The following is a 22,500-nucleotide window of genomic DNA, read 5'->3' as shown; positions in this document are numbered from 1 at the left end:
TCAGGAAAACGCCAGCCTCACTTTTTTAGTGGCTTCTGTTGTAAAGCCTTATTCTCTAGGTCTTTGGACCTCAACATCGGTCGGCTTCAAACTGGAAACTTCAGGGACTGCTCAAGGATGATACACCAATTAGCATTGCTCTCTCTCTCTCTCTCTCTCTCTCTCTCTCTCTCTCTCTCTCTCTCTCTCTCTCTCTCTCTCTCTTTCTCTCTTTGTCCCTCTCTCGTTGTCCCTCTTTCTCTCTCTTTGTCCCTCTCTCTCTCTCTCTCTCTTTCTCTCTCTCTCTCTCTCTCTCTCTCTCTCTCTCTCTCTCTCTCTCTCTCTCTCTCTCTCTCTCTCTCTCTCTCTCTCTCTCTCTCTCTCTCTCTCTCTCTCTCTCTCTCTCTCTCTCTCTCTCTCTCTCTCTCTCTCACACTTGCTCTCTCTTTCCCTATCTCTCGTATAACTGGAACACTGCATTAAGAATTGTTGTTGTTTTACTCTTGGCCTTCATATATTGCAGACATCTTTTGTCTGGATAAAAGCCCTTGCAACACGATTTCAAGACATTATTGTACTCCACTGGCCCCTGTATGGGTTTGTTTGGCTGGGACTACCTGTGGCTATATCAGCCGCCAAATTCCCACAGTTTAAAACGTTCTAGAAGAGATTAGCTGGGAAACATAACCAGCCCAATGGGATTATGGGAGATTATTTTTTTCATTATTTATTCATGTCAACGTGAAGTGTTTCGTCTCTCTCTCTCTCTCTCTCTCTCTCTCTCTCTCTCTCTCTCTCTCTCTCTCTCTCTCTCTCTCCCACGCTCTCACTCTGTCCGTATATGTCTTGGCCGTCTCTCTCTCTCTCTCTCTCTCTCTCTCTCTCTCTCTCTCTCTCTCTCTCTCTCTCTCTCTCTCTCTCTCTCTCTCTCTCTCTCTCTCTCTCTCTCTCTCTCTCTCTCCCTCAACCCTTTCCGTCTGTTTCTCTCTCCCTCTACCTCTCTTCTCTCCCTGTATGTCTTGGTCTCTCTCCCAGTTGACAATAGATGTAGGGGATTAAAGCGTTGATGTAGTAGCTGCATCGCGGCTCTCCAACTGGGCCAAGGGTTGTTGGGGTGTAGGAGGAAAAGGAAGAGGAGGTGGAGTAGGTGGAGGAGGAGGAGGAGGAGGAGGAGGAGGAGGAGGGCAGAGACTTCCCTCGTTCAAAGGATTCAGAGAGCCGGGATCCAGTATCTCTGCCCATCCCTCTTTTATTAAACATGGCACGTAGCCTGCCGCGTGTGATATGCACTGTAGCCACTCTGAGCACCCACTCACTTAAGCTCACTAGTACAGGAAAAAAAACGGATCCAGTGGAAATACTAGGTTTTAATTATTGAGATGACACTGTTGTTTGGTGTTGGCTGGGTGGGCGGTGGGCTCTGTGTGCAGCCAGGGATGTGGGGTTGGTGCTGGGATAACTGGGTCCAGGGCTGTGCAGCCTTGCTGGTGACGAGCCGCTATAGGCGGGGAGGGGGCCTGCGGTTTGAGTTCCAGCAGAGTTAGAGGGTGCCACACTGCAGTGCAGACAGAGCAAGCAGGTACCTTTGCTCGCGTATGCGTTGCTGGAAGACTACGCCCCCTTTTCTCTGTTGTTATGGGATGTACTGTTTTCATTCAAACGGAGCTATGCGCAACCTTGTTTGGTTTGTTCTGTGTTGTTTGATTGTATATCTCTCTCTGCATACCTGGCAATACATTCACGTGTCACATACTCACCCCACTCCGAAAACAAGTTGATTCTCGCTTGTGCTCAAAGTAGGCCTGTAGACGGTTTATTTGCCCATGGCGGTTAGTGTGACATGAACGTCAGTTCGGACCGACTCTCGCTCTCCCAAAATTAGAGGCTTTCCAAGAAGGGAACACCTGCAGGGCCCTCTTTGATGGCACATAAGATGGTATTTATTGAGTATAAATACCTTACTTAGAGTTTGAAACTGCCATGTGTATAGTGTTGGAATTTGACTTCCCTTGCCAAACCCCTTAGTTCCTATTCTCAAGCGCCTTTTGTATTATCAGTACTGGGGAGATTATATGATAGCGTCTATCTTATTAGAAATACCAAGTCAGTATAATTATGAAAGCAGCTGGATGTGGAAAAAAATAGTACTTTAAATACGTCGCTGATGCTTTTACCCAATGGAAAGGTGTCGTGATGCAGATAGGTACCAAATCTTGCAAGATCTCCACTCAATCACTGAATGTAGCTCTGACATGCAGAGTGGGTTTCATTTTATTGCATGGGTCGCAATGGGGTCTGGTCTTGCCTAGCCTACATGTTTCTACTGCAAAACCATCCCATAACCGCAGGCTTAACATTGTGGGTAGTCTTGCGTGTAAACTTAGCTGCATAGGAAGGTTTGATGAGCGAATGGTTTCCATTTTGAAACTGAATTATCTTTCCCTTTTTTGGAAAATGAAATCGAACGAGGCAGCAAAGGCATAATTAGGAGCCGCACAGTCGGCCTGCATTGTGTTGAGTTTGAGTTCCCCGCAGTCATGCGAGTGTGGTTAACCAAATGGATAGAAGGACTGACGGAGACATTTTTGTAGTTTTCTTTTTTTCATCTTCACCAAGCCCACATAAGATGCTGTCATCTGGCAAGCGTTGAAGACCAAACTGCCTCGCAAACTGCGAGGGCCATGGAAATAAACATTTGAAGGTTGAAGAGCGATGGAATTTGCCGGGAGAGATAAAGGGAGGAAGACTGGGAGTCGGGTCAGAGAGAGGTAGAGAGAGAGAGAGAGAGAGAGAGAGAGAGAGAGAGAGAGAGAGAGAGAGAGAGAGAGAGAGAGAGAGAGAGAGAGAGAGAGAGAGAGAGAGAGAGAGAGAGAGAGAGAGAGAGAGAGAGAGGGCAAGTGTCAAAACAGTTTTAGGAAAGGATAAACAACTGGTTGTGTGTTTCAAACAAACAAAATAACCTCGCAAACCGCTGATCGAAACACACGATGGGTACGTTGAAACCAGCGACCGTACACCAGCGACCGACTCTGCGTGGCCAAGGCAGGCCACCTACATTGCTCTGCAATGACCAACACCTCTGAATATGGAGGTTGCCCGAGTTGATTGATTCTTAATTATGCTGTTAGCTAAGCTAAGGAGGGGGGCAGGCAGAGAGTACAGACTGGGAGAGAAGAAGTTGAAGAAGTATTTAGGCCACTGTAGGCCTATGGGAGCCTCCCCCCCCAACCCGACTTAGAGTTGGGGGGAGATAGGAGGGGGGGGGTTGTGAGTCCACTTGATTCCTCATCCTTTAGCTGCTTGTCAAACAGACGACTGCTGTAAATAACAACCCCCCCCCCTCCCCCCCACGTAAATACATGGCATGAACCACCATTTTACAGCCTTGTCAGCTGCTAAGCTTGATTAAAGCATGATTTATGTTTGGCACGGCTAGCCGCGGACGATCTGGAGAAAAACAACTGAAAACCGCCGTCGTCTCTGGTCTGAATCCAGACATAGATGCCCCCTCATCTAGTGTGAATGTGATGACATGTTATCAACAAGGAACGTGGGGTTATTTCCCTGATTGAGTGCCGCTCCCTTTACACATAAGTCATCTTTAATCGAGGGCTTACCTGAAATCATAAGAAAAAAAACATTTTAGCTCATTTCCTTTTAAACCTTTGTGATGTATCGAAGGCCAAGCCATGTCTCAACTCATATGCATTATTTATGAGTGTGTTCTCATTAAATGATGGATTCAATTCCCTTTTTTAAAACTAGTTTTTTTGAATTCCCTTTTGGCCCGATAACCCATTGTTATTCATGCATGTGGTGTGTTTAGTCTGCTTTCACGAACTTGAGTTCTGGGAGGGGAAGGAGATTTATGTGAGGGTCTATGGGCTGCAGTTGATTGGGCCTGGGTGGAGCCCGTGCTGTTCAATCTGCACAGTGTGGAGCACTCAAAGACCCTGCTGACAGGAACTTGGAAGAGCGGAGGAGTAAACACAGCAACGTGGAGTCATTATGTGTGTGTGGGTGTGTGTTTTCGTAATAAAACACACACACACACATGAACACCAGTTTGTTGTGTAAGTCGTGTCCTGCCGCTGAACCACTATCAACTCTGTGTGTGCGTGTGTGTGCATGCATGTGTGTGAATTTGCGCGAATGTGTGTGTGCATACAAATGAGGTAATGAGCTCATGGGTCATATAGATGATGTAAACCTGTTGTGTTCCTTCATTTTTACTGGTGAGTTACAGGATCAAGACAATGTAGACGACTTTAATTGAGTGTAATTGAACATGGTTCTTGGAAAAGTATTCTAAAGTGCTACTTTCCGTGTAATTATGTGGAAAAATCAGATTGTCTGTCATCGTCCAAAACTGTTTAGAGAGCCACTGAGCAATTATTCGTCATGCCACAGAGTGCAGACGTACTTTCTGTGTTATAGTACTCTACAGTAGAATAGAACCACCGGCCATCGTTACATACATTACGAAGTGCAAAGACGTGCCCAGCCCACGTCCGGGTCAGTTTGCAGAATCCTCAGAGCTGTAGGAGACCACCTGGGCTCCACTGGCTAGGTCCGATCTCTGCTGCTCCCTTCAGTGCTAACGTGTTCTGACAGCGTGGGTCCCCGGGGACCGCGGGCACTGCCAGACCATGGGGGCCGTTCCGGGACTCTGACCCAAATGTGCTGCTCAAGCGTGGGTCACGACGACGGACGGTTGCCTTGGGGACCGGGGGTATTGGACGGAGGCTCTGACGTGGCTGTGTATCGATCAGGTCGGGTACGTTTGATCCGGTTTTTGGTTTGGGACTTTGTACTAAAGCACTACAGTAAGCCCCCACTTGCAAGCACATTTGTACGAGAATAAGCTCTTTATTTCTTTATTACGGCTTCTGTGTGTTTTATTACAGCGTTGGTTTAATTAGCATGGCCTCTAACGTGGAGATACTTCCTCATCATGATCATCTAGACCGCCGATTTAACCTAAAAGGTCTATTTTTAAGTTTTACGTTCCATTAAACCTTTTTTATTTTTCATTACCGGAAAAACTCAGAAGCTGGGAGTATAATCAGAAGGTCTTGGCGTTCAACCGGAATGCAATGACCGCATCTCATACCAAGTAGCCTCACGTAACCTTTTAATGTTCCTCTCTATAAGAAAACAGGGTTCTTCTTGAAAACCAAATACCACACCAACACCAAACCAAAAACCAATCTTTTTGAAAATGTATCAACTGACAATCTTCGTGTGTTGTTCCTGCGATCGGATGTCAGGCTCTGATGTGATAAGTGCTGTGTCAGAGCATGGCCGGCTTCTACTGTTTAGCCTGGACTCCAGTCAGAGGGCCGGTCCAAGCCAAGCTGGCCCACGGAAAAACTGTTGATTCACATGCTGAACACGCATCATAAATAAGACGAAAATGGCTGGTTGAGAAAATGACTAGTTGACGGTTTCCATTAGTGCTTAATGACGACAGTGGGCGTATGTGTGTGCGTGCTTGTGCGTGTGTGCGTGCGTGCGCTCGCTCCCCTTGCAGGCTTCGTCATTAGATTGATTCAAGGTAGTTTAACCATTTGGCTGTAAACCTTTAGTCTCCCTAATGGAATTTGTCCCCATGCCACTTTTTGCGTGTGTGTTCGTGTGCACCCGCTTGTGTGTGTGCGTGCGTGCGCGCGCGCGTGTGCCTCCCCGTACATGCTCCATTGATGGATACAGCGTCAAAGCTTACTTCCTCCATAAAGGGATGAAGTGCTTGATCTCATTATCGGCTTTACCATGTAAATAAACATCTGCATGCAAAGAGACTCCGTTCAATATTGGCTAATACTATACGGCCGACTTATTGGTGCAGCGGTATTGATTTTAATCTTTTACAAGCACGTAGCCTATACCAAGCGAGGCGCGTTCTGCCAATGTCAAATCTTTTTTTTTTTTTTTTTTTTCGGTGTATTGATTTTGTTCAAAACACAAGCGAGCCACTTCATCGCTCCTTCGGTTACTCAAACACACACCTACATACACACCTTTTCATCCGTGTTTGTGCCTGTATCGAGGCACATCACTCTCTCTATTAACCTTGCCCCCCCCCCCCCCCCAATCGCTACCCTTCTCGTGCCAAGCATCAAAAGCACCAAAGAACACCTCGCCATCTCCTCTTTCCACAGCTCATAAATAACCACAGATACAGTGCCGACACCGCCACTTAATGTTGCACATAGATCTCAACCTCTACACATTTCGTTCCTGCTTGCATGGGCACTTTAGGCCCCATTGTGTGTATTTATAGCCAGTCTGCGAGCGGCGGATGGAGAACGTGTTCGCAGATACTGAGTGTGCGTGTCTTTTATTATTATTTAATTTTTTTACGGCTCCTGCTCATGTATCTTTTAAAGGTTGCGCTCATTTGCTTGTAGAGCAAACAAGTTTCCGGATGAGCCAATGAAAATGTTAGTTCATTAATTTGTCTCGTCTTGTTTGTTTGCTGGCTCGTTTTTTTATTACCCCGCCGTCTAGCTGCTGCAGGATAATGCTTCCTCTTCTGTCGCCACTTTGGAGCGCAATGTCTGAGCTACCTTGGCCTGTACATGTAGCGGTATAAAATAAATTAGACACAGGGCCTTTCCTGTCGCAGCGTGTTTGAATTACAGGCTCTGGTACCATGGCTAATTTGAAATACATTTCCTGCTTGTTCCAACTCTATTGCGTTATGAGGGAACCCACCAAATCCCAACACACGGAAATTTGGACTCTGGAACGGACTCAACTTTCCAGGGGTTTAAGCAGTCAATTTTGTGTAAAACGAAAAAACGATTGGGGCACATTTTTTCATGGTGGTGAAAAGCTTGATTTTGAATTACCTATAAATGATGGGTTACCAGTGAAACTCAACATATATTATATAACAGGAATATTTCACATGTTGAATAAGACTCAAGAAGACTGGGACTGACCAGTTATTTTAGTTTGTCATTTAGTTTATATATTCAAAACTGGTTTGTTTAGATGTGTAAATGCGGTCGTAGTCACGTTTCATTTCTATCTCCCAACTCTCTCCAAGGTCAGGCAATTACCATCATTTAAAGAGAAGATTAGCAACCGATGACAAACGCCCTGGTCCTGTTATGAACAGGTCCTGTTATGAACAGGACCAGGGAGTTTGCGTCATCGAAGAGTTAAACACAGGTGTTGAACCTCTAATTAGGGCTCTGCTCTCATTAAGTTGGTGTTTTCAGGCTAGCAGGCTCAACTAGTGAAGATAACAAGGACTGACCATGGATCATGTGCCCTGCTACGTAAAAGTACCCAGCTGCCGTTTAGAACCAAGATGTCCACTGGCTGAATAAAGGTGTGATTAGGGAGGGCCCAGTTTAAATTTGTACAGCTTTGATTGCATGACATAACACGTCAACCAATACATTTGCAGTACAGTCCAAGAAGACAGATGTTTTTAAGCTTTGGCTAGATTTTTACGTTTCTTTCAAACGTGCTGGTCTTGGGAACGCCATGAGAGCAAGGGTCTTTGACACTTCTCAAGCGAATGCTGCTTAAGGCCCATTGACAGCATGGTCCTAATTACAAGGCCTTTGGACGGCGTGGTGCTAATTAAACACCGTGCAACGACATGCCTCCCTCGGAATGGTGAAGGTCAATGCACTGTTCGGCTCTGAGAGGACAAGGAAGTAAGATAAACAAAGTTAAATGTGCTGTTTTATTATTAAAGGTGTAAATGTGTTGGGGGGGGGGGGGGGGGGGGGTACTGTGGTTAAGGTAAATTACACGATAATTAAAAGCTAATTAAGCTTTGGGTGGGACCCCGTGGTATCTCAGCGTTGTTATGCATCTCAGACAAAAACGTAAAACCAGAGAGAGAGAGAGAGAGAGAGAGAGAGAGAGAGAGAGAGAGAGCGAGAGCGAGAGCGAGAGCGAGAGAGAGAGAGAGAGAGAGAGAGAGAGAGAGAGAGAGAGAGAGCGCCAACCCCAGGGGCAGAATACACTCCTCTCCAGCACGGTACAATGTTAGGGCAAGTTGCCTTACAAAAAAACTCTGCTTTTAGCAGGTCTTTCCACATTTTGCCTCATGTCAAAGATAAAGTGTGAACACTTTAAAACATTTCAAACTTATTTTGCTCCTGCTTTTATGATTAGGTCGGTTAAAAATAGAAGCGCTCTCTCTCTCTCTCTCTCTCTCTCTCTCTCTCTCTCTCTCCCTCTCCCTCTCCCTCTCTCTCTCTCTCTCTCTCTCTCTCTCTCTCTCTCTCTCTCTCTCTCTCTCTCTCTCCCTCTCTCTCTCTCTCTCTCTCTCTCTCTCTCTCTCATAGTGTGACTCTCTGCCCACCACCTCTCTCTGTCTATCTGTCTCCCTGTGTCAGCGACATGTCCTGATTTGGCCCGGGCCCAGACAGCCATGTCTCCCCTGGCAGGGATAAGGCTGTCTGGGTCTTAAAGAGTCTTCACGAGTGGACCCCCACCCCCTGCTTAGTCTCAGAACACCGCAAGATTACAAGCGTGGATGAAGAGAAACCGTGTAGATGTGAATATGAAGCTGGCCTTTTGAAAAAAAATAAATAAATAAATAAACAATAATATCTGAAGGCCAAAATGTAAATCCTGATTAAACTGGGGCGGTGATGAATCCAGCAGCATGGCTCGGCCTGCTTTGGGCGGTGTGTGTGTGTGTCTGGGTGCAGACAGGGCTTGTGGAACACTGTCGTATAGCCCCCGGTCTATGCTCGCTATTTATAATAGAATATAATGGCAATTTCCGTGCTAATTAGGGTTGCTTCTTTCCTCTCTGCCGCACCGGCTCCATTTATCTGTCTCTCTTTGTGTTCGTTTCTCTGTGTTTCTGTCTTCCTGCCCAGTGCAGGCTCCATAGCTTCTCTATACCCCGTTTCTTTGCTGAGCTTTTCTCTTTCTTTGAGGAAAAAAGCGACCTCATCTTTGCTTGATTTCTCCACATCTGAGATCATCATTGCACTCCAACGCAGTCCAACATGGATGGGATTTGAGCTTGAGGCGGGGGGGGGGGGGGGTGTTGAATGAGATAAGTATCCTGGCTGTTTTCAGCAGTTCAGCATTGCTTTGGATATGCAGCACTGCAATTTGACGAATGGGTTGAACACAATTCCATGTTCAAGAACTGAACTCGGCTTCTTTATTATTCATGACATCATGTTTCCTGGTGAGATCGTGCATCCACACGATTATTTCATTGTTGTCTCGTGCGTTGATAGCAACAGGTGGGAGCTACGTGGGTGTTTTTCTTTAATCACTCCTGGCCTGACCGAAAACCAGTCTGTCGGAGGTGAGTACCTACACAAAGTAGTTATGTCAACACTCAGGGATTAGAGGAATAAAAAAAAATCTTCAAGTTGAAACTCGCCACTCTTCCGCCATCCGCATTAACCTCCAGTCTGCAGCTCCTGTGAGATGATAAATGGTAAATGGACTGAATTTATATGGCGCTTTTATCCAAAGCGCTTTACAATATTGCCCACCCATTCATGCACACAACGACGGCGGAGTCAACCATGCAAGGACGACAGCCAGCTCGTCGGGAGCAGTTAGGGCTAGGCGCGTTGCTCAGGGACGCCTCGACACTCAAGGTGCCGGGGATCGAACTAGCAACATTTGCGGTTACCGGCCAAGCCACTCTACCTCCTGAGCTACTGTCTCTCAGAAAGATCAACATACAGAAACATACAGAAATGGGCCTTTGCTCGACAAATCCCACGTAATGTCGTTAGTGGATATTGACGGTGTTTTAACTTATCGCAGCCTGTCCTCTATGGCAGTCACCGTGGCAACCCTCACCAGTCTTACATAAGTGTGTGCAACGCTCATGCCAACTCAGCAGTCAGTCAGACAGACCTAACGGAAGAGTCGGGCGGCATGCAAATGTATATGCAAATGTGACAGCCGTGGGGTTTTTTGCGAGTGGTGAAACCGTGGCGACGGCGAGCGGAATGGGGTTGAGAGAGTTGTTTTTTATACCCACAATGCCCTTGGGCTTTTTGTTCAAACAGTGCGGTGGGACTGTGGGTTGTTTGGGGTAAGGCCCCTCTCAAGCGTCCGGGGTAATGGCTTTCAGTGGGCGTGTGGGTGACTGTGTTTACACACAGTGGCACGTCCGTTAACAGGGTTTGTGTGTGTTTGTTGTCGATTGTTGTTGTTTTTTTGCCCGTTTGCGTTGACGTTTCAGTGTTTCCCCCAGTAAATGTCTTAGTCAAGGTGGTCAAGGAGCGGGGGGGGGGGGGGGGGGGGTGCATTATTGATCTTTATTTTTACACCTGATGGAAGTATGTTTTCTTTCCCTACGAGAGTTTTCTACTTTGTTAATGCATAATAATTAAAAAAATAATAATAATAATTTTTGATAATTTCTTTTATTTATTTCATATACATTGGTAGTCAAGGCGGGGCCCTATTGTTGATAAGGCGGCCGCCTTAACAACACAGTGCTGGGGGAAACACTGCGTTTATGGTAACAAATGGGGTATGAGTCAGCTTGACTCTGCTCGCAATTAAGATAGAGAGAAAATTGACAGTAAGTAAGTATGCACACAGTACAGATTTTTATTCAAGCATAGACATGATCATATCTCTTCTTTGGGCCTCTTCTTCAAAACTAGTTACACAGACTGATTTTGGAGAAGGATTGAATCATTTGTGAGTAATTTTTTGGGTTGAGAACATTTTAGAATAAGCTCAACCGATATTCCACTAATCTTCTATGGGTATGGAGTAATGAACTTTGACCTTTCCGTGTCAAGGGATTGAGGTGTCAGTTGGCCCATGACGGAAAAAGTATCAAGTATTCTTTCACACTTCATGGTAGTGTGAGGGAAACGTAGCTAGATGGCTGCCAAGTGGCATTGCAAACTGAACGTATGAAGGGTTTAAATGTAATTGAACCAAAACCCTATTAATGTGATCTTCATCCGAAGACTTCAATCTGAGGCAAACACTGAGATTGCTTTCTAAATAAATCAGTTTTAATATGCCTTTCATAGCCTATTTGTAAAGCCGTCAAAAGATGAGAGATGAGGGGAAAAAAGAGGGTTGCATACATATAGCCACTAATTTGATGCATAACTGAAATCCATGCAAATTGATGTCACAAGAGCGGAACCGCAATGACTTTGAACCTCGTAATTACTGTTGAATAAATCATGTTGTGTTTAGGCGTTTTTTTTTGTCTCAGAACACATGAAATAACACGCCATTAGTATCTTGCTCAACAGGTCACCTGGGACTGTGCGATGTAGCGGGTATCGGACGGCTAATTGAAGTCCATGTAATGCGGCCTTCAAAGCTGAAATCAAGTCTAGTCAATTTTATCGACGTAGCGTTCAATCACAGTTGCAACAGAGTTTCAGAGGCCTAAATTATAAAACACCCCCTAACCCGAAGCCCTCTGGGGGGCAGAGTCCCCCCTGAGAGGGAAGAAACCCTGATTGGTAACACAGAAGATGGAGTGACTCCTACCAGGGACGGCTGAGAGTGCAATAGCTGCTGAATCGTCAATGATACAACGTTAGAAAAAAACAGAAACAACTATTAAGTCACACAATCATGTTATTAGAAAGCAGTTGGTTAGTTAGGAGTTGGAGTCACTCACGACCAGATGGGAGAGGGAAGGAAAGATTGTATTTTTGTGAAGAACCTCCAGTGAAATGAAATATACATTATTCTGCTGCTGCCTGTGGTCAGTCTGTGCTATTGATCTTTCAATTAATTATATATGTACCCTCACTGCCTGTATAGCCACGAGAATAGAACTTCTCCATACCCATGAAGTAATCCAGGCTGAATAAAAACCCACACGTTATTAGTGAATGGACTGCTTAGGATGTATAATCTTTTGATCAGACTAGAGGAATTGCAATCTGGCACCCTTTTGGGTTTTGGAATCAAAGCTTCGGGTGGGCTTTTAATTTGGTACTCAGCCTTAATGACGCTTATTGCCATCAAAAAGACTCAGTAACGTTTTTGTTTACGTAGCTGCGTGGGCGTTTATGGAATGTAACATTTAATATGCAATGTCTATATTTTTGTATAAGCCTTCTTATCTCATGTTGGCAGTCTTCTTAACTCTTCTGATTATTATGTACACACTATTAAAGTATTGTGTACACACAATAATGAATATATCTATAAAACCTTTTCTGTCTCGCGCTGCTAGTATGAAAAGCTTGCCCTGGTTGCAGCTTTTACTACACAGAAATATTGAATAGAAAAATGTCTAATGTTGGGTGTATCCCAAAAGCTTTAAAAACATATTTTCTATCCATGTTTGATTTGTACATCTCATTGTCGTGACGCTTTCACACTGAAGAGATTAAAAGCTCCAGCCACTTCCTGTTTTGGTGACCTGATGCCAACCCTGGCTCTGTTCTGCTTGGCTTAACCAATGAAAAAAAGCGTGTCAATTATTGAACAAGGAGATTCTCTGTTCAAAGCCTCACTCCAATGCCCTGAGGTCGCATGGATGGTAAACCTGAGCCCCCCCAGCTCCCCCCCCCCCCCACCCAAACATGGCTGCCCAACATGGCCGCACTCACTTGTTGTGTCACGGAGGCACGCACGCTTCCACATGAGATGCACGTGCCCGCATACCTTTTGACGGCAGAATAAACACAGGTGCTCACACATTCTAGCACATGTGGACCCATGTGTTATTCTCAGCCCCCTTGACAACACAAACACTTAAAAGGCATTCTTTGAACATTCACACAGACAGACAGACACACGCACACGCACACACACACGCGCACACACACACACACACACACACACACACACACACACACACACACACACACACACACACACACACACACACACACAGACGGATGCACACAGAGGAGGTGAGGCGTTCGGTTCCTCTCGACTCAAGGATGGGAGCCATGTCTTGTCAGAAGGGGTTAGAGCCCTGGCAGTCGATGTGCCAAGCCGGGGCCCTTTGATGCCCTTCCAGGGTCTTGTGGTCTACGTGCCTGCTGGGTTGCCAGGTTCTCTTTATCCCCCTCATTAATGCAGCCCCGGCGCCCACTTCACTGGGTCCCCCCGCACACACACCAGCCATTCCCTTTGTCCCCTGGCGGTGGCCGAGTGCTTGAGCAGCCGTGCAGATGATGCACACGTCATGAAGACACACACACAAAGACACACACAGGCACGAGTGCACGCACGAGTGCACGCACGCGGGCACGCACGGAGGACAACATGGCCCCTGCAAGAGGGGAAAGGAGCACTGGGCCCCTCCTTCAACCTCTCACATCTGATTGGTCCGTTGCTTGGATTCTTCAGGTGTGCTCGACCTTTTCACCTCATTTACTTCGTCTTTTCCCAATGTCACCCTTTGTCAACAAACGGCGAGTTGCGAATTTTCTGTTTGTTTCTCTGACCGATCACCTCGGCAATCTGCTGCACACGATCTTTGCTCTCCATACCGAGTCTCAGCTAACACAGACACGGTCGGCAGATATTCTAGCCCTTCTTTTCCATTCAGGATATCTATCTGTATCTATGCATATAATAAAACATGCATATGCACATACTGTATGCATAAATGTATGTATGTTCATGCACATATATACATGCACAGTCACGTACACATATATTATTCATATTTCTAACACTGGTCATGCTCGGATGTTAAAAAAGGATACTGCAGAACTTTCTAGAACCTCCTCTCTTGGTGGACTTTGGAGTGTTAACAGCGGAGGGCGGGGTCACTGAGAAACGGGTCTGTTGGCGAAGACTTCAGAGAAAAACGCCAAACTGTTCAGACGGGTTCTCCTCTTTCAACATCTTGAGATAATTGACCCGAGAGCTCTCCTTGAACAAAACACACACGCGCACACGCACACACACACACACACACACACACGCACACGCACACACACTCGCTCGCTCAATCATAACAAGGGGTTTTAGGAAAAATTCTCCTGCTTTTCTCTCCGCCTCGCACACATATTGAGCTCCCTGACCCACGTAATCATCATGCAGCTGTAGTGGTTGCACATGAGCACAGGAGTACCACACACACACACACACACACACACACACACACACACACACACACACACACACACAGCGCTGCGATAAAAATACTAACTGTTGAATACTATGCAGAGGAGCCATTTTGTGAGATCAAGTGAGATCAAGCGGGATAATCAATCGTACAAAGATCAAACATTGTGCATATTATTTGACCAAGGCTGCCAGTTCTGACTCGGCTGCTAAAATGTTGTGGGTTTTTTTTGTGTTACAAACTGACCAGTCCCTCATAGACCTAGCCTGGGTATACCCATGCTGCCTTTCGCGCGATATCATTTTGCGCTGCTAGGCAGCCTGAGTTCCATGGATCCGTTATTCGCCTTAGATAGGGAGCCAATCACAGAACGGGGAGCGACGGCAAGACGATGACGACGTCTATTCGACACACCCATCGTCTTCTTCCTCATCGAATTCCTGTCACTCTACATACGTCATCTGGTATAATTGATACGATTGGCTATGAGCTACGTACAGACTCATATGATAGACATTTATGTCGCCCAATAAACGGCTCCGGGCAATCGTAAACCACACCTCAAATACGAGAAAATGAATGTGTGGTTCCCAGACCTCTTCTCAATGTAGATTGAGATGAGGTCTGGCGTTAGCCAGGCTAGACCAGACCCTCTTCTTCATAAAAACCTGACCCGAGTATCTTCTTAGGAAGTTATATATTCCCCCCACACACATTCACACTGGCCTACTCTCCCACACACACACAAACACAAACACACACACACACTGACCTACTCACAAACGCACACACACACAGTCCTACTTTCACACAGACACACACACAGACCTACTTTATGTCAAACCCAAAGACATACGCACAAACATAGACACGCAAACACTGACCTACTCTCAAACACACACACGCACACACTGTCCTACTCACTCACACACACACACACACACACACACACACACACACACACACACACACACACACACACACACACACACACACACACACACACACACACACACACACACACACACAAACACATTCAGACATATTCAGACATGCAGACACATACACACACAGAAAGACCTTATGGTCAATAGGACCAAGTAAAGTGTGTCAAAAAGTGTCGAGAGAAAGTGAGATAACTACATAGAGAGGGGGATAGACAGAGCGAGAGAGAAAGAGAGAGAGAGAGATGGAACTGGGTCACAGTGGGCAGTGATGTGATATGGAGTGACTCAGAGAGGGGGACAGACTCAGGCTACTGTCTGCGTCATGGTACACACACACACACACACACACACACACACACACACACACACACACACACACACACACACACACACACACACACACACACACACACACACACACACACACACACACACACACACGCACACAAACACATTACACACACACACACCAGCTCCTTCATTGGATAAACTACCTGGTGTGGACCTAAAAATAGCTCATTTGTGTGTTGTGTACAAGTGGTTTGTTAAGACGAGCTTGACTTTTCATGTCTACCCCTGTAGCCATATAACAACACAAAAATACTCGTCCTGTCTGTAAACAACGTGCTCTTCCTCTTAGTCTCTCTCTCTCTTTCTCTGGGGTCTCTCTCTCAAGTCGAATCAAAGGGCTTCTTTGGCAACACAAACATAAACATACATCTACGTTGCCAAAGCACGAAAAGCACGAAAAGTAACGTAACAACAAAACTAAAGAACACTGGTATTTAATATCTCTCTCTCTCTCTCTCTCTCTCTCTCTCTCTCTCTCTCTCTCTCTCTCTCTCTCTCCCGCTCTCTAAATATCTCTCTCTCTCTCTCTCTCTCTCTCTCTCTCTCTCTCTCTCTCTCTCTCTCACTGTCTTACTCAGTAGGGGTTGCAGTGCTGCTGAGCGAGGCATGCCCCTTGTAAACTCTAGTCTAGTCCATAGTCCTCCGTCACAACATGCATCAGGAGCATTAGCCGTGCTTTATATGGTGTAACCGTGGGGACATGGTGACATGGGTGTCGGGATGACCGTTCTGCTCACCGGCCTCAGGGGGGGGGGGGGGGGGGGGGGGAGAGGGTGTGAGAAGGAGACGACGGAGAGGATGAGGGATAAGGAGACGATGGGGAGCAGGAGAGGAGATGAGATCTTGAGAAGATGATGGGGATGACAGGGTGGGAGAATGAGAGTTGGAGGAATTAAAGGGAGGAGAGTATCAGGGAAGAGGATGAGTGGCGAGATGAGATGTCGAGAGGATGAGGGAATGACCGGAGGAGACGTTAAAGTTCACAGAGTTCTTGTGTGCTTCACTTTCCCGCCACACGGCTCCATTGGGAGGGAGCCAGCGAGCTGGAGGGATTGATCGGGGACTACGCGTCTTAACATCAGAGTTGAGATGCAAAGCTAACGGAAACGCGCAAGGGATTGTGGGGTCATCTTTAGAATAACATTCGTTTTTTCCCAATAATTCCTTCAAGCTTATAGGATGAACACTTGGCAGTCTTAACTGTTATCCTCGTGTTACTCTGGTTTTGTGCGCTGCTCCGGTGGGTCGGCTTTCGGTCTTGGGTCCGTTCCGCCGGTTGTGTTTTTTTGCCCGAAGGGGTCGAGGAACCGGGGGTCTTAGTCAGGCTTGAGACCTGGCTACCGGTCACGCCAAGCAGATGAAGCCTCTGGAGATTACTGCGGATTACCAGATCTGCGCTCCCCTCGTTAGACTAACAACATCATCCCCCCAAACGATCGCTCACTAAACCGCCAGCGCTGTCTGCCACAATCACCTCGTCTGGACCGGGGCCAAGGGCCTAGGGGGGGGGGGGGGGGGGGGGGGGGATGATCTGATCTCTAACGACCGTCCTGGATGCGGTGTTAGAAAACGGGCAATGTTCATAATCTTCTTCGATATTGTTGTAACCAAGTTTTCTGTCGAGCGTCAAAACTGACATCTAAAGGGCATGTGAGTCAGAATGCATCATGGGATTGTTTGTTGCGGAACTCTGACATTTTGTGATGTCTCCAGAATGACGATCCTAAATCATCGTTCAAATATACCGTTATTGAGGTGATTCAAAGACTCGCATGGGAAACGCTGTGGTAGTTTTAAACACATGATGACACCCAATAAAGACACCATTATTGCACGATTAGTCACAAAACAATAACCAAGTCGGCACTGCTACCAATAATGTTACTATGCTCTAATACTTCCGAAATGGAGGCAGTTTTTGTGTTGTGACGTCGGACTACAAAATCCTATGGGGTTTCTGTTGGTTCTGCCAATTCTCTGTAGTTATATTGAGCGAGCCACACATGCTCACTGTTTCTAAAGGGAATGAAAGATGTTACGTGTTTCTTTGGGGAATGGTACATGCGCTTGTTGACCCAATTCGAGGCACTGCTCCCTGATCAATCACATGTATACGTTTATTCACTATGCCAAATGTGTGGGTATACCATGGCTCTTATCTTCTGGTGCAAGTGTAAACAAGGTCGCTTCAGCAGGGGTCTGACTGGTCTGAAGCCCTTCTCCCCTACCCCTCCCCTTACTGTTATATAATTTGCAGATATGTTGAATAGCACACCCTGGTGGCCGACTGTGGAACAACAGGCATGGATGCAATAAAATCTACATATTTTGGGTGGGAATTCCTCTACCTTTGCATGCGTGTGTTATAACAGACTGCTTTTCATAGTTCCATCTCTACTCTCTACTTCCGCTTTAAACACGTAGAGAGAGCAGGAGAGAGGGAGAGAAAGAGTAGCCACATAAACAAGGTGTCTCTCAGTCTTGTCTGTGCTTTCATCTCACCGTAAATTAAAGATATGGGTTTCACATAAATGCTTCAGTGCCACCCGCTGTCAGACATGCATCCCCCCTCCTTCCTCCTCACACACACACACACACACACACACTCCGAGAGCTTACCCTGTCCCCGACTTGAACTCTGCACTTCATTCAAGTGGAATTCGGTTTACACTAACGTACTACACTTCCTGGATATAGAAAAATGTTGTTGTTGAAAAAAGACAGGTAGAAAAGTGTCGTTTTCTATCTGTTCATCATTTGTGAATAGACAGTTATATTTAAATGATGAATCCAGAAATCATGAACCCGTAAACAAAAATGTGACGACCGAAGTCCTGCTGCAGTAGTAGTAGTAACTAGACGATTGATGATTCAGTGTTTAAGCTTCTTTCGGTTCGGTTCTATGATGTTTGGTGTGGGATGTTTATTGAGCTGTTCATATTGATACGCCTCATCAAATTCTCTCAGCATCAAAGGAACTTCTGCAAGGAACTCTTTCGCCTTTCTCACCGACATCTGTGTGTGTGTGTGTGTGTGTGTGTGTGTGTGTGTGTGTGTGTGTGTGTGTGTGTGTGTGTGTGTGTGTGTGTGTGTGTGTGTGTGTGTGTGTGTGTGTGTGTGTTTTTTTTAAAGGGTGTTTTTTAGTCTCCGGGCTCACCCCCAGTATTCTATCTTTGGCCTTTTGAAATGCTAATGGCACCTCCTCGCTCTGTTCTCCCTCCTCTCCCCCCTCTCCCCTCCTCCCCTCTCCCCTCCTCCCCTCCTCCCCTCCTCCCCTCCACAGACTCCTCAACTCACTACATCAGACAGCTGGAGACTAAGGTGCGAATCCTAGAGGATGATAACAATAAGCTTCTGTCACAGGTGAGGTCACGGGGGCTTGTGTGCTCTCGCACGCACACACACACACACACACACACACACACACACACACACACACACACACACAAACACACACACACACACACACACACACACACACACACACACACACGCACAGCGCATACTAAACAGTAAAGTGCCTATCTGTATTTATTACATTGTGGTTCACTGAAAATGTACTATTTTCCGGTGGACCTCCCCTCCTCTCTTTCGACCGTTAGTATTTTCACCTGTCGACTGTCTTTATTCTCAGTAAACATCGTCCATGTAAAAAGAGGAGTCAATTAAACAACCCAGCCAACAACAGACAAAATGGCGGCTTTGCTCCCCCCTCTTAGCGCCAAATCCTCGCCATAGAAAAGGCTATCATGGATAAACGCGCTCGTTGTTAGTTCGAACCGAACAGTAGGCCTGTTCGATTGAAACCAACAGCGAGCGCGTTTAAACCATGATATGAAGTTCATAGGGAGTCTGTGGGCATCGTTGTTAGCCCTCCCGTGGCTAACATCACAAGGCTAACACCGAGTTAGCGAGGCTAGAGCGAGGAGAGGGAAGGGGCGTGAAGCGCTAAGCAACAGTGGCAGCGGTGGGAGTGCCGGTGTCAAAATTGACCTTCTGCTGACTTCTCCTTGAAGTTTGGGAGAAGGGGGATGATTTTGGAGTCGGTGTCGGAAGCGGTGGATGGACGTTTTTTTGTCTTTAGAGAGTTCAACGGAGGGTCACACACATTAGTCTGAGTGGGTGTGTGACGAATAGACGCAATGCTGTTGAGACGTTGAGGTAATGCTACTGGTTTAAAGGGGAAGGGATAAATACAAGGAAACATAAAACACAACTAAATGCAATTATATGAATACATTATAAATATAAAAGTTAAGTTTCCGTTGACCAAGTATATTAATTTGGGGATATTCTGATGGCTCCTTGGCTGGATCCTTATGGACAGTGAGACATTTGTTCAACAAACCCTCCTTTTTGGTGGGGTTCTGGGTATTGTAGTCCCATACTGTTCGCGTGTGCATCTGCCTCATCAATATAGTCGGCTGGGGGTGTAGCCTTCATGGGTCAACAATATGGAAGAATAGATTAAAGACTGTTTTATTAAATCAATGCTAGTGCATTGGAGCTCCAGAGGAAAGATACAACATCCAAAATAACATATGCCTACATGTGGTCTCCATACAATTGTACACTCTATCTCCATTGGTACTCTACAACTTAACAGCGAACTATAAATAACCAGGCCAAGGCCAATTTGTTTTTCAGGGTGAGCCTGGAATGAGGCCAGACATTTAGTGACGAAAAGTTCAGACAAATACTTTGAATTCTTCCGATCATTGCATGCTATCGCCTCACCACTTTAATCCCTCCCAGTTATCTCTGTGTGGATTCTCCTGCAGGCGAGCGCATGTGGGCGAAATAAAGGCTTACATGAAACCGACACCATCCACCTAATTTGCTTAAAGCGGTACAATTAGGCACTCCGCATTGTTTAAGCATGGCTCTTGCAATACCAGCCTGTATCTTTAAATAATGACTCCATTAAAATCGGCTATGAATGAACCTTACTTCTTCATCCTTTCAGTGTTGTGAAGGGTGTTTCAAATAGAGTCCTTATTCGGCTCTGTATTCTGAAGGATTAATGGTGCTGACTCTTGGATAATATTTAACTAGATTTGCGTCACAGGGGCCTGTATGCGCTAGCCAAACAATGATAATTTCAGAGCATACTTTCCTTTAAATAGAGCTCTGAAGACAATAATCTTGTACAGTGCGGCATTTTAACACTTGTTTTACAAAAAATACAAATAAATTAGCTCTAATGACTTTAATGACTGTTTGACACATGCAAGGGAATTGCCTGAAGTTTTAAATGTACAGACATAAAAAGGCAATATAGACAATTTGTTAAAATAATTAATGTTTGCATACAGATGTCAGGAAAAATTAAGGTTTACACATGATTTTGTGTGACACAAATACTTTAGGATGTAGTAGTATTGTGATTGCCTTCATGAAAAATGTAAACTGTCATCTTTTCAAGAGTTTTTTGACCAGGCTCAAAGTAAACCCATGTACCTGCGTTGTATTCTCTCCCCCAGGCCCACAGCCGCTCTAGCTTGTCACAGTTACCTACCAAGAAGGTAATAATCTCCTGGCACCACTACCGAGTGGCTCTTTCTCTTAATTCTAAAAGGTTCATCAATGGGCCCATGGCACTTGTTTTTCACCAATCTTTCTCTTTTGTGTCTGGTGAAGGATAACAACGCCTTAACTCTCCTAAACATCGGGTCTCTTTTTTTCTCTCTCTTTCACTCTGCGGCTAACATGCTAAGCTAACGAATTAGCACAGGTGGCGCAGTCTGTGTCGGGCACATTGTGTTTTTTCTTGGTGCTCCTGGAGTGCAGGTTGGTACCCGGGACGGTTTGAGCGCCATGGGTGACTGGTGATACATTGTGCGCCGGTGCATGAAAGGGACACATTTGTCCCTGGCTCGTTGCAACGTCTGGTTAACTGAATAATTTAATATGCGGGGTTAGCACAGGTAAATCTCCCATGGTATCTATTATGCATGACATACCAAGGAGGGATATGTAGGAGATGAGTGTCATTGAAGAATAAAATGTTCTATGAAATTTGAATGAATATGATATATATCAAAATGTTTATGTGTATTTTTTCAAGGTTTACAATGCAAGTGTAATGCGAAATCGGTTTGCTGTGATTACTCGTATCTTTAATGATTTGGATTAGCTTTGAAGTTTTTATAGTGTTTCCCTTTTTAGTTATGCAATGCATAGCGTGCCTAGTCTGCATCTCAATACTATAGGTCCAATGTACAACAGATATCTCTGGGCAACTAAAGGCTATTACATAACTTCCTGTGTTGTGAACCTTGCGCGGTACGAATAAAGGTTACATTAAGTGCCTTATCTCTGGAATGTTGACCCTCCAAACACGCTCGGATGAACCTACCACCACTCCTCGGTGTTTAGAACAAATGACCGCATGATCAATACCCACACAGTCAGGAGAATGTACACAGCCACCTTTATTTTTTGTTTTGTGTCTGTGTGAGCACTTCTGGATGCCTTTCATGGGCAATTGGCTCTTAACCTACCGCGTGGAATATTCCACGTCTTTTACAAAAAAGCTTTCAGCCTTTCACTGCTCACTCTTTGCAACTGATTCACGTTAATGATTTATATTTAAGGTGATGCCCGAACTTTGCCCGGTGAATAACTTGACCATGTGGAACTTTACAAAACGTTAAACGTGGTATTACAATTCCGACACCGATATGTCTGTCCATTCGGCAGCTATGGTTCCCTAGTCGTCCCTGGGTGAAGGCATCCCTTTTCTGTGTTGCTTCTCAAGGTTTCCTCCTAGTTGGTTATTGTTATGAGAGGATTAGGATTAGGGGGTCTCATATCATCACATCAGCCTGTGTGAACCCCTTTTTTTCAGACATTTAAGTTCAGAAAATGAAGTAGCAGTATCACTATCAACATATTAAATCACGACAGAGTGGAAGGGGCTACTGCAGCATGTCTTTATGTCACGCATCGCTCCTCACTTCATAACTCCCACAGGAAACGATGCAAAACGTTCGGTCCCTCTCCCTCCACCCCAGAGGCACCACGGACGCCGTGATGGATGGGCCATGGGTGATATATAGGTGGGGCTATAGGGGTCACATGTTCTGGTCAGAGGGGTCTTCCGCCAGCCTGTCTGTCTGGAGATGGATGGCTCTGTTGGTCCCTATGAGCAGCACACTCAAGGTTGCCTCGGGAATTAGGCGTGAA

The 22,500-nt window shown here is 45.7% G+C and overlaps 1 protein-coding gene and 1 long non-coding RNA gene across 3 annotated transcripts in view; one reads left to right on the top strand and one right to left on the bottom strand.

The window, feature by feature from the left end:
* ccdc85cb (coiled-coil domain containing 85C, b) overlaps positions 1-22,500 on the top strand; it is a 40,882-nt gene that overhangs the window by 10,435 nt on the left and 7,947 nt on the right. The window contains exons 2-3 of one of the 2 annotated variants that reach the window (XM_030344454.1): positions 18,596-18,675; positions 20,796-20,837. In XM_030344454.1, the coding sequence (XP_030200314.1) occupies positions 18,596-18,675; positions 20,796-20,837 (122 nt within the window). The remainder of the gene's footprint in view (positions 1-18,595; positions 18,676-20,795; positions 20,838-22,500) is intronic. The other variant, XM_030344455.1, reaches the window with a different exon arrangement.
* LOC115533939 (uncharacterized) overlaps positions 21,004-22,500 on the bottom strand; it is a 4,754-nt gene continuing 3,257 nt past the window's right edge. Inside the window, exon 2 of the long non-coding RNA XR_003974266.1 lies at positions 21,004-22,500. This exon is cut by the window's right edge and continues 6 nt beyond it. This is a non-coding gene — a long non-coding RNA (uncharacterized LOC115533939).

The sequence above is a fragment of the Gadus morhua genome, chromosome 21, assembly GCF_902167405.1.
Source record: "Gadus morhua chromosome 21, gadMor3.0, whole genome shotgun sequence".
Lineage (NCBI taxonomy): Eukaryota > Metazoa > Chordata > Actinopteri > Gadiformes > Gadidae > Gadus > Gadus morhua.
This window is presented reverse-complemented; position numbering and strand designations above follow the sequence as displayed.